General features: G+C 39.7%; 1 protein-coding gene across 1 annotated transcript in view; it reads right to left on the bottom strand.

The window, feature by feature from the left end:
- SPTBN5 (spectrin beta, non-erythrocytic 5) overlaps positions 1-16406 on the bottom strand; it is an 87510-nt gene that overhangs the window by 22715 nt on the left and 48389 nt on the right. Inside the window, exons 30-40 of the mRNA XM_019471587.1 lie at positions 13621-13776; positions 12797-12988; positions 12116-12211; positions 9263-9381; positions 8513-8627; positions 7683-7796; positions 6035-6156; positions 5225-5387; positions 3141-3329; positions 2050-2127; positions 441-613 (exon numbers count right to left, since the gene is read on the bottom strand). Coding sequence (XP_019327132.1) covers positions 441-613; positions 2050-2127; positions 3141-3329; positions 5225-5387; positions 6035-6156; positions 7683-7796; positions 8513-8627; positions 9263-9381; positions 12116-12211; positions 12797-12988; positions 13621-13776 — 1517 coding nt within the window. The remainder of the gene's footprint in view (positions 1-440; positions 614-2049; positions 2128-3140; positions 3330-5224; positions 5388-6034; positions 6157-7682; positions 7797-8512; positions 8628-9262; positions 9382-12115; positions 12212-12796; positions 12989-13620; positions 13777-16406) is intronic.

Here is a 16406-nt window from a genome sequence, read left to right on the forward strand (position 1 = left end):
GATCAGAAAAATTGCAAATGCCCTAATAGATAATTTGAGCAGGGCTTTAAGATCAACCCCATTAGAGCAGTGAAAAAGCAGTTGTGTAGCAAATGACCTTTCTTGATTGTATTTAATGATAATGAAGTATTTAATGGCACAGTAGGCCTCTATCTTTTGTTTGCAGCACTGTCCCTAAGGCCAGGCCAGGATACAGAATTACAGGAAAACTGCCTTTTTCTGAATCCCACTCCCACTCCACTTAACTGTATTTTGGAAACCTCCTAATGAAATATTGACTAGACTCAGACTGATTTGGCAAGACCACAGTGCAAGGCGCAAAGTTGAGTAAATGCAAACCAATTTATGGTTCTCTTAAAACATTTAAAGATATTAATCACATGGGGAGAGTCTCATTGCAAAAGAGGTGGGTGGCTAACATGGGAAGGGTTTGACTTCACCTCCTCAGAACAGCCTGGCATCTGTTGGTGATATTGTCCGAGTCATAATGCTTGTTCTGTGTTAGCTGCTGAGCAAATGAAGCCATCTCATCAATTTTCTCCATCTGAGCTTCCAGGGCTTTTTCAAACTGCATGTGCTTCCGCTGTAGGCTCTCCACACTAGACACTGAGTCCTGGATGGAATTCAACAAAGGGAAGCTGCTTTCAGTCAGAGTTTTTCCATCCACAATACTGATAATCCAGAAGCTAAATGGCATTTACCCCACATTTGCAAGCTGTCAAGAAAATTTGTTGGTCTTTGAAATGTATTGGTATTGAATCTGAGACTTGGGGCCTAAATAATGTTCTATGCATGGTCTGAGGCCATTATTTCAGGGTCAAAACTGAACTAACTGCTGGATGCTTAGCTTCTCCTGCATGTTGTTGTGCTGCATAGAACATATCACTTCGCAAGAGATAAAGCATCAGCTCCTAATTGTAAATCAATCTTAAGACATGCTATTTTGGAAGCACATGTGGGATGCCAAACTGAGATCAGAGTTAAGTGAACAAATATGTCACAGAAAGAGATTAAAATTAGAGCCTCGGTTTCAACCCATGGCATGTGGAAGAGCTCACATCCAGATTTGAATTTGAGTCTGACATTCCAGTTAATCTGGAGAGAAACACAGAATTTGACTTCTTGTAACATTTGTGAATCCCAAGCTTAATGACTCAGAGTTCTCTTTTCAGCACCACTCTGCACTTTTAATTTTAGAATCAGTATGTCAAAATGTTGTTACCACAATAAACTCTGCTTTCCCACTATTCTAAAGGAATCAATAAAGCTCACATCAAATGGGTCAGAAAAAAAATCTAAACTTCTGGGTGCTTACATGAGTCATTGGAAGGGAAAGTACTCACAGAACATTTTCTGTGCATTGCTGAGCTAAATATGACTGGAAAATGGGTGGCTCCTTCTAAGTCTCATATACTTCAATGAAGGGACTGTAAATACATACCTCCATGCTGAAAATTACAGAGACAGTCACCAGCCACTAGCATTTATATGTTTTTCATTACCATTTGTACCAATTATGGCTACCCTGAACTCTGAGATGTAATTGTAGTTCCTGCAGAGACAACTAATTTGGTAGCACTACCTATACAAGGTGCAGGGTAAGCTAAGCATCAGAAGGTACATCCAGCATCCTGCATAGCTTGTGCAACCCATGCATCAGTCTGCGGTTTCAGTTATTGCAGTGTTACTGGTACCTGAGGTAGGTAATTTAAAGTTACACTGGGTATGTCAGCAGTGGCAGAAGTGATGACTTGCACACTGCTGGTAAATGTATTTGGGTCAGATATGACCAGTTAGAGAGATGCAGTCTCATTTTCCTGCTATAATCAGAGTAGTTGGACTGTTTCATTACTCTTGTGCCTGAGAATCCTATCCTGTGTAAAGTATCAAGGAAGAAATCTGATCTTAAACCTAAACCATCAACAAGACGGAGCAGTAACTTCAGAAGGAGAAAGATCACAGGAAGGTTCAGAGCACATCTTCATACTTCACAGCTCCCTTTCCTCCAGACCAATTGCAGAGAAAATTGTAATTTCTTGGAGCACGTACCCCTAAGTCCTCATTGGCTAGGAAAGCCTCTTTGCTGCTGAGCCAGCTCTCAGTCTGTTCCACATAGCCATAGAATTTCTGTTAGGGGAAAAAAGCAGTCATAAACATAGTGTAAAAAAGAGGCAAACCTGACTTTGGCAGAGTATGCTGAAAAAACCAAACTTCCAGGTCTATTCCAAAAATTAACTGCATAGCACTGGATGGCAATAAGCATTAGATGCTACAAAAACCACACGTGTAACAATTATTATTGTAACTTTCTCCTTTATGACTATTTCTTTTTGTCTAAGACGTAGGATACAATACAAGTACTTGTAGCTTGTTTGCTAATAGTGTAGAGCTGCTGTGTAAGGTAACTGGCCAATAAAAAGGACAGTAACATGGCCTGAAATAAGTAGAATGTAATACATAAAGAAGCATGAAAGCAGCCCTTACCATATGGTTTAAGTTCTCATATATATGAAGCTTTTTAGATGGGCCTAGTAGCACCAGCTGTTATTTAAGGTACTTGACATTCCCCATTGTAAAATCTCCATTTCAGTTATTTCTAACTTTTGCCAACAAGCCATTTGAGCAGAAATTTTGTAAGGGAGATGACTGTTACAGGGAAGTATTTCTGGAAAACTGCAGCCAAAACAGTTCTGTTCTTAGAAAAAAGCAGGGAAAAATACAGTATTCTGTCCATGCTAAATTTTTCTTCAGATCTTTTTTTTTAAATACTTGCCTGCCTCCATGTTTCATGGGTGAGGTTATAGAATTTGGTAGAGTAGTGATGTTCTATTTAAGTATGTGCTTTTTGCCAGCTGCATGAGAGTTTGACCAAATTTTGCTAAGTTTTATAGCCTTTGAAAAACTTATGAGCATATATTCTACAGAAATTTCTTTGATTTGTAAAGGTACAATTTCTAAAAGTCCTACCACCACTGAATGTGCTTGGTCCTCAGCATGCCTTCTGGAAACCGGTGAAATATACATTAAACACTGGGTATTATTAGCATATCTTTCATTACACCATCTTATAAATTTGCTATTTATACTGAGGAAAGTTGTCAGTGGCATGTGCATTCCCTGTTGAATGTCTTTTTACTCACCTGTAAATCTTGTGCCTGAAGCAATTTTATATATTGCTCCTGCCACGCTTGGATCAATTCAGACCAGGCTTGCTGTAGTCTGGAGAGGGACTGGTGAATCTCAGGGGTTGCATAGTGACCAGAATTGGCAAGTTCTTGACCATAGTTACTGAGAGAGTTGAATCTTTCCACTCGTGCTTCAATCTCCTCCTAAAATATATTACTAAGGTTGATGTCAAGGGTTTACGGAACGCCAGTTATTCAGAATACAAGCCTTAAGGGGAAGAATATGGGCTGTAACTTTCCAACACTAATATTTGTATGGAAAATCATTCATCTTTGAGCTATGTTACTGAAAGAGCATAGAATTACCTAAGAGAAAATAAACATGGACAATAAATTACTTTATTGCTCTAGGAACAACTGGTCTCCTACAAATCAAAATTGGGATTAGATTAGAAACAGATTAGAAAATGCTTAGATATAAATGAACACAGTTTTGAACATCCATAATACCGTATCCACCCCCAGTCTTCCTACATAAAGGTGGTTCTTATGAGAAACAGTGCCTAGAATTTTTCTTCTCTTGCCAAAAAAGTCGGCATCAGATTATTAAAGACATGGTTTTACTTTATTTTGTGGTGTTAAAATGAAATACATTTAACTTTTTCACCTGGTCTGAGGAATGAGTTATGCCTGTATACTGAATCCTGAAGGTGAAAGCATTACAAGCAACTATGACCCTGCAAACCGAATGTGGAATTCCTAATGTAAACAATTTGAAAATAAAAATAACGATGCACTGAAATAATAGCATGTATTAACTCACAGACTGCCTTACAACTATGGCATGTACTATTAAATGTCTGAAATTAGAACTGCTGGTTTTAGGGCTTTTTTTGTGTGTGTGTGTTGCCCAATCATAGATAACACAGTTGTAAGATAGCCATTCTATTTTTTTTATTCAGATTAGCACCTTGTGTTCAACTCTAATCTCTCCTAAGGACTTTGGTTTGAGCCATTAACCTGAATGAAAAAAACCCTCCATTTTTCTTGTCTTGTCTATAATCTTAGTTTAGTCAACCCAACACAAAAGAACATATTGCCTGGATTCCTCCTTTTTTATGTGACTATCTCCTTAGAGCCATTTGGGTTCCTTTACTAACAGATATTAAAGACTTGGATCTTGCTACCATCTAAATTTGGAGTACACTACATCAGTGTTTTGGGGTATTTCTATTGTGAAAAAGAATTATTAGCAAAAACATTGTTAAGTCTGTGACATGAGAGAGCATTGTTAAAATGGAAGACTGAAAAAGGAGGGGACTTCAGGTACTTCATACTAAATTCAAGTCTAGAAAATGAATCAGAATCTACAAACTATTTGTGCTAATAATGGGACCCACAAAGCACTGGATATTAGTCATGATTCTGGGAACATGATTTTTAGAAGAAGTAATATAACTGCAAAGAAAAGGTAACACAACAACTGAAAGATAGCTATGACACTTGGGAAAAGGTAAAATATTAATTTTTTTCTAAGGTTAATTAACAATATCACTCCTTTTAGAAAATCCACCAAAAATATTAGACAAATTAGCTGCCAAAATGTTGTGTGGTAATCAGTACTGGGATATGAAGTGTTTCAGAACTGAATGTGTAGTACCATCCAATGGTAATTCACTGCCTGTGTGAGACAAACTGCTGTTTTTATTTTCCTCTCAGGCAAATGGAGTTTGCATGACAAAATCTAACTCAAAGCTAGAATTAACTGTCATTAACTTTTTGGCAGTCTGAATAAAGAGATTGGCAGTGAGCATGTTTTGATACTGAACCAGTTTTTTACCTACAGGTTGGACAGCAGTACAGGTGAGAGCTAATGGGGCTTTCTGAGGCTTTTTGCAGAGACACAAGCTGCCAAACAGCCCATGGGATAGAGTTCTGTCAATACGTAGGTGACTTCTGTCCCTAGCCTGTTATTGAAAACAGTCTTTTCACCATGTTATTGACAGACATGTGCAGCAAAATTCTGCTGTGTCTGCAGCAATTAATTCCCATGGGAAAGATTCCCAGTATGTTCAATTGGAAGCAATGATGATACTTGCCTTTCTCTCCTGATGCTCCTCAATCATGCTTTCCGCTTCATTTGCGCTTTTAGGAAGCCCCCCTGCTTCCATTAAGCCTCTGATGTTTTGGGTCCAATCTAGCATCTCCTTCATCTCCAGGTTAAACTTCTGCAACTGATACGAGGCTGCCAGCTTCTCCTTCCTGCCACACAATGTGCAGTTCAGCATTATCCAACACAGAATTATCTAGCTGCCTCTCCCTCCCCATTTGCAGAGGAAGGTATCCTAGGAGAAGCCAAATGAAGTGAATTCAAGCCTCCTAGCTTTCCCTTACAGCTCCTAACAGTCCTCATGTTAAACCAAAATCACAGGAGATGCACACTGCCTTGGAGACAACATGCTTACCTTATTTTCTACATCAGTTCATTAGGAAAAGAAAGGTGAAAAAGCCTTCATAGCTGTTGCTTCCAGCAATGATTACAGCTCAGGCCTAAGCCTTTCTTGTTTTGGAAAGATTCAACAAAAGAAAAAAATGTTCTAGAACCATCCAAAAGTAAGCCTTTCACAAAGGCTTCATGATAGATTTAATCTGATGGTCTGGAGGAATTTTAGTAACATTATTTAGTGGGATAAGCCACAAACTCAGTGTATTAGTTTTCGCAAAGTCACATCAGTGGAAGTTTTCTTGTACCAAGTCATACTTGTTCCAATGCAGGTGTCTTAGCTGCCTGTATAAACTTTGTAAAGGATCCTCAAAAACCTTTAAAAGGCCCCTGGCAAGTAGATTTGAGACCCCAGGGAGCAGCTTTGCTCCTGCTGAGAGATATTCAGAGCACTAGAATTCTTTACCTTTGCTTGGCCTGTCCCTGGAGTCGTAGCCAGTTGTTTTTCATCTCCTGTTGCTTCATAGTCAGTTTGTCATTTATGGATGGATTCCTTGTGGAAAGGCGGAAAGATTCCAATTCCAATGGCTGGGAAGAGATTTATAGTGGGTGAATTTATGCCAAATGCTTATATTCATTCCTGAGTTTGCCTTTCAGGAAAAGTAGTTCATTTTAAGATCCCAGTTTTCAAAAGCAGGTACTTAAATTACAATAACAAAATATACAAAGGGACTTGTTATATGCACAAAACATACATACGCATTTGCGAGCAATCATCCATGTGAATAAAGAGATGTGTGTGTTGTTTCATATGCACAAATGTTAATTTACAGTTAAGAAAGTAGTTTTGCAGAATAGGGACAAAGATACAGGAAAATGAAGTGTTAATTGTAACCTCTCTTACCTTAATCTAACTAAGATGGGTAACAAAAGCCATGAAAATACAGCAGTACACAGAAGCAACCAGATTTGCCTTTCAGCAGAAGACTCAAAAGTCGTTTGTATCTATTTCAGCTAACAGCAGCATCAAAACACTACTTTCAGTGTAGACTTCTAGTTGATGCTGTTTTCCTTAATTCAGCCTGATAAACAGTAATGAACACGCACCAACCCAGGTTTAAAGTTGGTATCTTTCTTGTAAAACTCCATCAAATTGATGAAAATGAAGAATTTTAATTATGCAGAAATGAGAATATGCCAGGCTGGTTTAAATCCATATGAAAAGTACAGATGATATACTTTCTACATGGTATTTGTGGCAGCATCAAAAAAAACCCCAAACCCAAACCTTGCTCATCTTTCTGTTTCCATGCAGCACTCCCTCATGCAGCCTTGCTAACGCTATCTGTGGAATGCTGCCTAGTAATCACCCACATTTCATATCAGAATTAGCTAACAAAGTCACAATGTGTGAAGGCATCACACATATTGTCACCATTTGCATACTATTGTGAAGAAAAAGTTTAGAGAAAGTTTGCAAAAATATTTTCTATATAAAAAGGCTTAACACTCTGGCCAACAGTGAAAACCATGAGAGGTTGTCATAGGATTTCTACTACTGTGGTTCAGCTGAAAACATTTCTTTTTATTAAAAATATGCAATTATATAGGAGCTCAGACCCATATTTAATGCTCAAGATTAGTCCTAGATGATGCAAACTGGCCATTTTGCAAAAGCCAGAGCTGATCAGGCAGGCAATTAAGATTTCTGATTTTGACGTCTATGTCAGAAAACTACATGTTCTGTGGGTTTTGCATTTTAGTTCTAAACAGAACTAGAGTCGTGATTTTGGTTCAAGTCAGTACAGAAACTGGGGGAAAGATGGAGATTAAATTTGGATTCCACACTTTCCAAAAGATATAGGACAGTCTAATCTGGCTTGTAGGTGAGGGTCAGAGAATCAGCTAACGTTAAAAAGGGACTTCTCTTATTGACACAATAAAGTAGCATTAAGCAGCACAGTATTTTATTGAGAAGAAATCTGTGCTGCATTTGCATTGCAGTGCAATTCATACCTAATGAATCTGAAGAGTCATGCTGATCTTTGCACCATGTTTCCAGGAAGCAAAAATGAACTTTTTTACAGTATCCTCTGTACTTCCCCACTTCTTACCTCCATTTTGGACTTAATAACGCTGATTTCTCTCTCCATCTCTTCATGCCTTCGAATCAGGTTTTCCACACTTTCCACATCTTTTCCATAATCCAGTGCTTGTATCAGTACACTCTGGAGGGGGCAGTAGGATGTGCAAGTGGTGAAGATGACAAAAAGCAAAAGGATCATACCTTAATTCTTTCAAATATTCTCCTCCTTCCCTTCTTCGTATCGCTATCTGAATGTTCTTACTGTCTTTTTAAACATCAACAGGGCACCTTGTCTGCACTCCTTACAGAGATGTAACACGAATTCACAACTCTCTGAACAGTCGCAGTTCTACTTAAGGTGCCTCTGGCAATTCACATATAAAACAAAGACAGGAATGCTTCCCTGCATTTCTCAATCTTTCTTTTCACTTTTTTTCCATATACCAAAACAGCCAAATATTTCCTATTAAATTGTGGCAAAGAAATTTTCAAGTGTGTTTTATGAAAATATGGAAAATAAAATTGACCCTCAGAATCCTACCAGAAATGAAATCACTGACAATGAAGAAATACATTTGTAAAAGTTGTTATAAAAATTTCAAATCAACAGCCTTGTAACCTTAAGTAGTATGACTATGTATATGCCTACTGACTTAATAGTTAAATTAATATCATTAGTTATGTGAACTGACTTAGTTCAGCACTGTGTGAAGGAGATGCAAACTTGACACACAGACAGCTATCTAAGTTCATTGCTGGATACTCAGTAACTCTCTAGCAACCGGCATGCCTGGGTTTATCACTGTTAGCAAAATAGAACATTTTCCCATTTCAATTAATCAAAATCTGAGAGCTCACCTTCTCAGTAATTCTTTCTGTGATGTCATCAATTTCTCTGATTAAGGCATGAATCTCTAGGGCTGCCTCTAACTTCTTCCTGTACGCATTCAGGTTACCATGGAAACTGTTCCACCTTTTATTGAAAAGAGTATTTTAGAGGTGTATTTCAGAGGTGAGGATTTCCACAACTGAGTTTCATGATGCTCAGATCTAAGTAAAAAGACAGGATTTCTGAACTACCTTGTGTATTGATCCCCACTTCCCCACAACAGGGAACACATCACAGAGATAAAGCATTATCCTGACAAGACTATCTGGTTATATTTATTCCAAGTTTTCAGGATGGCATGGGGCTTAAAAGCTAAAAAGTACCGATCCAGTTTCCTCAAACTCTCAATAACCTCACAATCCCTATCTTCATGCTTTTGGTTCTTAGCTAGTGGGCTGTGAAGTAGCAAAAGCAATATGCACTTCACCAGGACAACTATGTGAACAGATGGAAGCGTCTTAGCTTCATGGATCTAGTGTGTAAAGCGCTGTGAAACAGCATATTTGCCTCCAAGGCTAGAAAGGTGACTTTGGCCCTGCTGGATTAGAAATCCTTCTGGCTAACTGCTCTGAGAGTCTTGAAAGGCAACTCCAGTGTTTGGTAGTCACGATGTTGAAGAAGAAAATACATGTCATAATTCCTCCATTTGTACCAGCCCAAGACACCTAATCTTCCCTTCTTGTTTTTGCTTTACGCAGAAGCTTTAAAAGCATACTCACTTCTCATTGAGCTGCTTCCGGCGTTCATATATTGTCTTTGTTTCTTCCTTGTTCTGTCTCTCCAGTTTCATGGCCAGGGCATTGATAGCCCTGATGTGAGCATCGTCCACTGTCGTCTCCTGTAAAGTGAGAAAAGGAACAAAGGTATGTGTTCAAAATGCTTGTGACTGAGTTTTCCACTGAGACATGAAAAACAACAATAACAGCAACAAGCAAGAGTTTTACCTCACTACCAAACATTTCAGACACATGGGGTTTGCTCTGCTACAACTGCTGGTGTTACCAGTCCCTGATGAGAAGACAGTAAAGGCAAGAAAGGACATTAATGACTCTAGGTACAACAATGATCTAGGACTAGACGAGGACCCTCAAAGCTTCATTTCTAAGCCAGGCGTTCCAGCAGAGGCTCATTTGTTGAAGAAATATAGGTGCAGTTGCTGGTTATGTAGGTGGCTGTTCTGGAACAGCTGATGCGTGGCAGATTGTTTGTCTGTCAAACAGGTAGTGACTTGTGGCTCCTAGGCCTACTCACTGTTTTTTTGAGATAGGCTTCTGTCCAGATGTGCCTTCTGTACTGTGGACAACAGGCTTAAAATCCATACAGCCTTGAGAAACTCAGACAACCCATGCCATTGCGTTTTATTCTAAAATAACATCACTGCATTTTAAAAGGTATGCTAAGTCTTCAAGGCAACTTGCTTCCTATGTACATACCATAGAAAGGATAATATTTGCACATTGCACAAATAATCTGGACTATAGTGGAATAATTGTTCTTTTGGAGCATGACGGATGGCCAACACTGAACACTGCTCCAAGATTCAAAAACATTCTGTATTTTTCTAAGACCAGTAAATCATAAGCTTAGTGGGGAGACATTAATCACTGGTGTAGTAGAAGCACAGCTGCAAGATGCCAGCACACTGTTAATAGAAGTATTGGCTCCATTTGTGTTTTATTTATGCTACATCCTTACCAATGTGCATGTTTCCATATGTGCTTTACTATTATACACAGCCGTAAAGTAAACAAAAGAAACCAGCAGACAGCCAGATATTCTTCAGAAACCCTGCAGTCTCCTCTTCTGGGAAATAATAGCAGCACAACGTGACAGAATATGAGTAGGAAATCTGGCAGCCATCAATGCAGGATGATTGCTCCCTACCCTGATCTCAGATTTGTCTAGTGGGGAAACCTAGACTGGATGGATGCACACACTGTGCCAGGACCAGCCTGCTTCTGTTTGTATCACCCTATGAAGTACTGTATAACTAAGCATCAGCTATGAGGGTATCACTGTCCCAGCCTTTTTCTGTAGGAGTCATGTTCAGAGTGGTACAGGAGCAGTGGCTACAAGCTAATAGTATCTAAGGCCAAGAGTTTCCTGTGGCACATAAAATCTACCTTATGCTGACTGGGACACTGGGTTGTTTCTGTCTCTTTCACCATCTTCCTTTTGGCTGGTACAACCTGTAGCAGAGCCCTTGCTCCATCCCTTAGCTCACAGTTCAGCTGGTGAGGATTGAAGGGCCAATGAAGGTCTCTTCACTTCACTAATTCCCTGGTGCTGAAGCTTGAGTATTTTGGCTCTCTACCGAAATCCAGTACTAATGCACTGTCACAGGAAATTCTGCTGGCCTCTGGAAAGGGGAGCTCAGGGTTTTCTCCCAGGTGTCAGGCATATCTATATTGTTACTCTGCATAGAAGAGGATTGTCTCCTTCTGCTATTAGGCAACAGAAATAGAAGATGGGAGCTGCCATAACAGGAATTGGCAACAAAATAACAGGCAAACAAAGGATAAAGAATATTAGGAGAGAACATTAGAGTAAGCCTCACTCACAAAGTCCTAATACACCTCTTTTCAGATCTTCTTCACAGCTTCCAGACTAGCAGATCAGCACAGTAATCTTTCCTGTGTGACACTCAGACCTGTTAGTCCACATCTGTAGCAGTTCACACAGACAGAACAAGAGGCTGCTGCAAATGCATCCCCTCGATGTATGGCCTCACAGCTCTCACGGTGGGAGCTGAAGCACATCACAAGGAGGCCTTTGTTGTGGCAGGGTCTGTTCCCCAGCATGCCCAAGGTTTGGTGCCCAGGTTAGCACATCTCACTGCGGGCAAGAGAGGCAGCTGGCATGGCTCAGCACCACAAAAGAGGGTCAGAGATCTCAGCACAAAAAGGTGAACTGTGGAGTTGTCTTGTCACATGGCTGCTATCCAAAGTGTAAACCATTGCTCTATTTTACTAAATGTCTGATTATTGACATTATGATTCGTGACCTACCACATGTGCTGTGTAAACAAAGTCCCCCAAATATATGTGCTTCATTTGGATGGAGGGATATGAGAAACTTGACTGTTCCTCAGGAGGAGGGGAAAGGAGAAGTAAAGGAGGGAAATGAAGAAAGTGGTCAATTTTTTTTTACGGGCTTGTTCATGGAAGGTCTATATCAACTTTCAGATTCAAACAAACATGGCTTAAACAACCATTTTTAATCCACTTTTGGGTGGAACTCACTGTGACTTGTGGACTGCATGAACCAAATGGAAATTTGCTCCAATTCAGGCTCACATAGCCAGCTTTCCAGTCACGTAATGCAATCAAAAATTTTAGGTTGTGTCATGAGTGCCTGACAGCTCTGTTTAGACATCGTCAAAGCAGAAGGCACAATGAGGGAAAATTCTATCTATTTTAATGGCTTTTAAAGTGGTAATGCTTCCTACCCCCCTGATCTTTTGCCTCCTCAGGGTACTGGAACTGTATTTGCTACCTGGATATATTGCTGGGCTGAAAAGGTAACTGCTGTTTCCAGCCACACAAGGAACACGCATGGAAAACACCTCTTACCCCTGATGTTGCTCCACGGAACTCATTCAGCTTTTTCATGAGCTGCAGGCAGTGTTCATAGTCATTTCCCACATCACCTACATTAATCATGACTTCCTGGGGAAATAAGCAGCAGACAGGCAAACATTCAGGCTAGGAGTGCAAGAACACAGCACGTCCCAACGCTTATGCTGATGCAATCAGTTCTGTGATGTGTCTGTAAATCACTGACCTACAGCTTCTGAAGTAGTCTCTTCTGATCTTTAGATAATTATGAGACTTAGTCCCAACTCCCTTTCCAATCTATTACTGATTATAGAAGCAACATCTGAACAAAAACTTAGTGGATCAAGTGACCCTTTCTTCACTCTTACAAAGAGAAACTTTCAGATTTGATACACAATAAGAGTGAGTGCCAGTTGCCAAATGCTTCAAGTCTCTTCCATTCTAGTATGCTTTCATTTCTCTGTCTTGATAGAGACACAGGAGATGACCACCAATAATCACAGTCTCTTTATGTGCACATTTTACATGAGAACATGTGCTAATACTGTCCAACAGACTTTGGCATGGAAACACTCCAGAAAATCTTTAGAATTTGTTGAATCATTCCTTCCATATTTTTTCTAGAACATGTCATGTTCACTGCTAAATAGTAAGTCTCTACTGTGCTGCTTGGGTTAAATACCAGAATCCATTTACCTTCTCCCTGATCCAGGCTTCCACCTGGTCCACCTTCTGGAGAAATTCCAGAAAGTCCCGGCTGTCCTCCAGCATCCTTCCACGGGCAGCAACAGCTCTCTTCAACTTCTCCCAACACTCCTGAAGCATGCGGACTCGGCGACGGATCTCTCCTGATTTAGGGTGGCCTTTTGATACCAGGGCTTCTCCTTTCTTCGCAGTCAGAAGAAGAAATTAGAAATGAAGGTTGCCACTAATTTTTAATGTGATTACCATGTTACATGACCTCTCTAGAAGGACTCTCTCACTTTCCTAACCTGGACTGCACGATAAATTACTAATATAAATTCTTACGACCCAAATGATACCGCTCAGCTGGAAAACTTTTACATCTGGAGGGAATCAAGAACACTAGGATTTGAATATTTCCCTGACAAGAATGACATTCATGGAGTGGGAGCACCAAGAGAGGTATTACAGATGATTGCGCCCTTCAGCTATGTTATTCACCCAGTTTCAACAAGAATGTTCACAAATTGGGCATGAAATCCTATTTACCTTTTGTAGGAATAATCACCCCAGGCAAGGAAGAAGTCAGTGATATCTTCCTATTTGGGCAATAAGGAAAGATGGACGTTCCCTGGTTAGAGCGATTAACAAATCTCTCTGTTGTAAGTTAACAGCATTACATTTCCATGGCATAGCAACTGGGTTATTGTCACAGAAGTAGGATAATTGATATGGAAGTGATGAACAAGCTATCCTTCCTTTTCATTCCACCTATCAGTCCTTCTTTGAATAACCAGCAATAATCTGTAAAAACACTAGCAGAGTGAGAAAGTTACCTTATTAACAGCTGTGATGATTTCTTCATTTGCTAGAATCTCTGCCTCAAAGACCTGATGTTTCTGCAGCAGCTTCATTTTGTCCTGCAGATTGCTGGGGTCTTGTATGGAAGGATCCTCTAGTTTCTGCATGCGCTCACCAATCCAGTCTTCTGCCTGCAGCAGTGTGAGGCATCAGAGTTAGCATGGCATGCCGTCCTGGGGCTTCCTCCCAAGACATGTCATTGTTCTATGCAACTGCCTATGCCTGGGCTAGGCAGATTGAGCTGGAAGCTGACAGCTGAGGTGGCTCTCCAGTTTCTGAACTATTCTACTTGCTAGGAAATAAAAGCAGGTAGGAATGAAAATAATTTTTATCTGACCATAAGAATAATGAAAAATTCCTTGAATACCCCAAATTTTACCACAAGCCATAAACAGATTATACAATAATCTAGATTAGATATAGAGAATACTTGAGCAGATATGCAGCCTTGACATGGTAGACATATTTAAAATAAGACAGCTGAGCCTTGGATTTAGGGCTCTGAGTTTCATCTTCTATCTCTGTCATTGACCTACCTGTAAGCTGCTTTAAGATTCTTAAGAATTCTGTGCCTCACCTATAAAACAGCACTAACATTTCCTGATCTCAGTGATGTTGCGAGACCTAAATGGAAAATGTCAAGCAAATAAAGCCTTACTGATGGGGCCAAGCACTAGTCAGATTATTTGAAAGCAAATACAACTCTATTTGCTTTTACACTTCATAAAATTCAAAATGGTCTAGTCAGGAACATCAGATTCAGACAAGCAGGTGAACCATGAGGACTAACAAAGCAAGGATCATGTGTTTCTCTTAGGAAATTCTTTTTTTAGGGGATTTAAATGTATGCAGAATAAAATGGACAATAGAATAGTAAGTTTTTCATAATTTTCTTTAAAGTCTGCTAAACTTTAGCCCTTAGTACTGAAGGAAATATTTTCTATCCATCAAAACACTGAGAACTGAACACTTGAACATATGTTGTAACTGATCCTGTTGTCCTCAGACCACTGAGGTAACCTAATGTTTTGACAACACAAGAACAGCAAATTGAAGCCAGCTTTATCAGTTTCAAAGCATCTTGGCTGTCCTTGTGAAACTGTGCTACGTGTACACAAGACTTGACAACTGGAGGATTTTCTCAGTTAATTAATGACTTGAAGTGTTGTTTCAGCTGCTGAAATTCTATAAACAATAACAGAAATAGCTTTCACTAGCAGCACGCTCTCCAGAAACTGTTCCCCTCCAAAGCACAGTTAGACACTCAAACAGGAGCCTTATGTCAAGGTTGCCCAGGACAGCACACTGTCATCTGCTGTTTTCATTTCTGACACCCTCCTCATAAGCTAGGGCCTTCTCCCATTACCCAGCCACACATTAACACTTTAACATCACTTAACTGACTTCTCATTTGTATGGGAGAGGCTCATCCATACAGTTAGGATGAGAAACAAATGTATCTCCTGTTTATAGCCACTTAAAAGGCAATTTCTCTCCTACTTTTTAATAATAAGCAATGGCTTAATGACAGACTGAACAAAGCCATTTAAAAAAATCACATCTGCACTCTTAGTGGCTTGGTTTATTTAAGGCTTACTTAGGATGGCTCTAGAGAGTGAGAGATCCTTCTCCTGGCCCCATGTCCACATTCAGATGTGAAGCAAGGCTGATCTGTTGTCCCAAGATCTTCCTATGGAAAGACGGTTGTCTGGACAGGCATTTTCACTTTATTGAAGACAACAGTGAGACTAGTGTTATGCTCAGTGTAGGCACATGGGACTAGTCTTATTTCTATGGGATCTTAAAAAATGTTTTCTGCTCACACAAAAAATTCTGTTTGATCAATAGAAATTACTTAAGATGACTGCAAGAGGGAGAGTTTTCAGGGGAGTGGGACCTGAGCTATGGGACTTGTTCTCCTAATAAGTAAGAATAAGCAATGACCTCATTGATTTCACAGCTAACTCAAAACTCATCTCTGCAATTTAACATCCCTTTGGGGACTATTCTATATATAAACACATACACACCCAGAACATCATTAAAATCAAATTAAACATTCCATTCTACCCAACAAAGAGGAAGAGAGATATTACTGTAAGTTTGGGGTTTTTTAATTCCTTGGTGGCATTCACATTCTACAGCAGTAGGCAATGAATTTAGATTGGCAAGGTAAATGAGCAGACAGTTTGAGAGCAAAAACTCCCCATAGAACTCTTGGCTGAATTTATGTGGAGAAAGTGGATGAGAAAAGGGAAATGTTCCTTACTATACAGGGCCAGATCCTCTGCTATAAGTGTGTGATTCAAGAATGAAGGGGGACCCCAGCCCAAGCACTGATTTGACAATTACAGAGAGATGGGAAGAAATGCAGAAGTATTCCTACCTAATGGGTTGATTGTATCTCTAGGGTACATTGACAGTTTCTCTACCAAAGAGGATGTTGGCAGTTCTGTGACCTTTCCATCAGAGGTACAATGCTCTTTTGAAAATGTTAGCACTGTGCAATGCACCGTCCACTCCATCCATTCCCCTCTGCTAGTCCACAAGGTGGACTGGCCATTACTGATGGACTGGTTCATGTGATAGGAAAAGTACAGCCAAATAATACGAGTTAATATTTGGCTGTGTAAAGAATTCCTGACAAAGTTTATTTTAAAAAAAACAGCGTGCAGCTCTGACTCTTTAGTGTAGCCAAAGAAGAGGGTATTTAAATGTTTGATTATTTTTTTTGGGGGGGGGAGGAGTTCCAAATATATTG

This window comes from Aptenodytes forsteri, unplaced genomic scaffold (genome assembly GCF_000699145.1).
Source record: "Aptenodytes forsteri isolate BGI_AS27 unplaced genomic scaffold, ASM69914v1 Scaffold146, whole genome shotgun sequence".
Lineage (NCBI taxonomy): Eukaryota > Metazoa > Chordata > Aves > Sphenisciformes > Spheniscidae > Aptenodytes > Aptenodytes forsteri.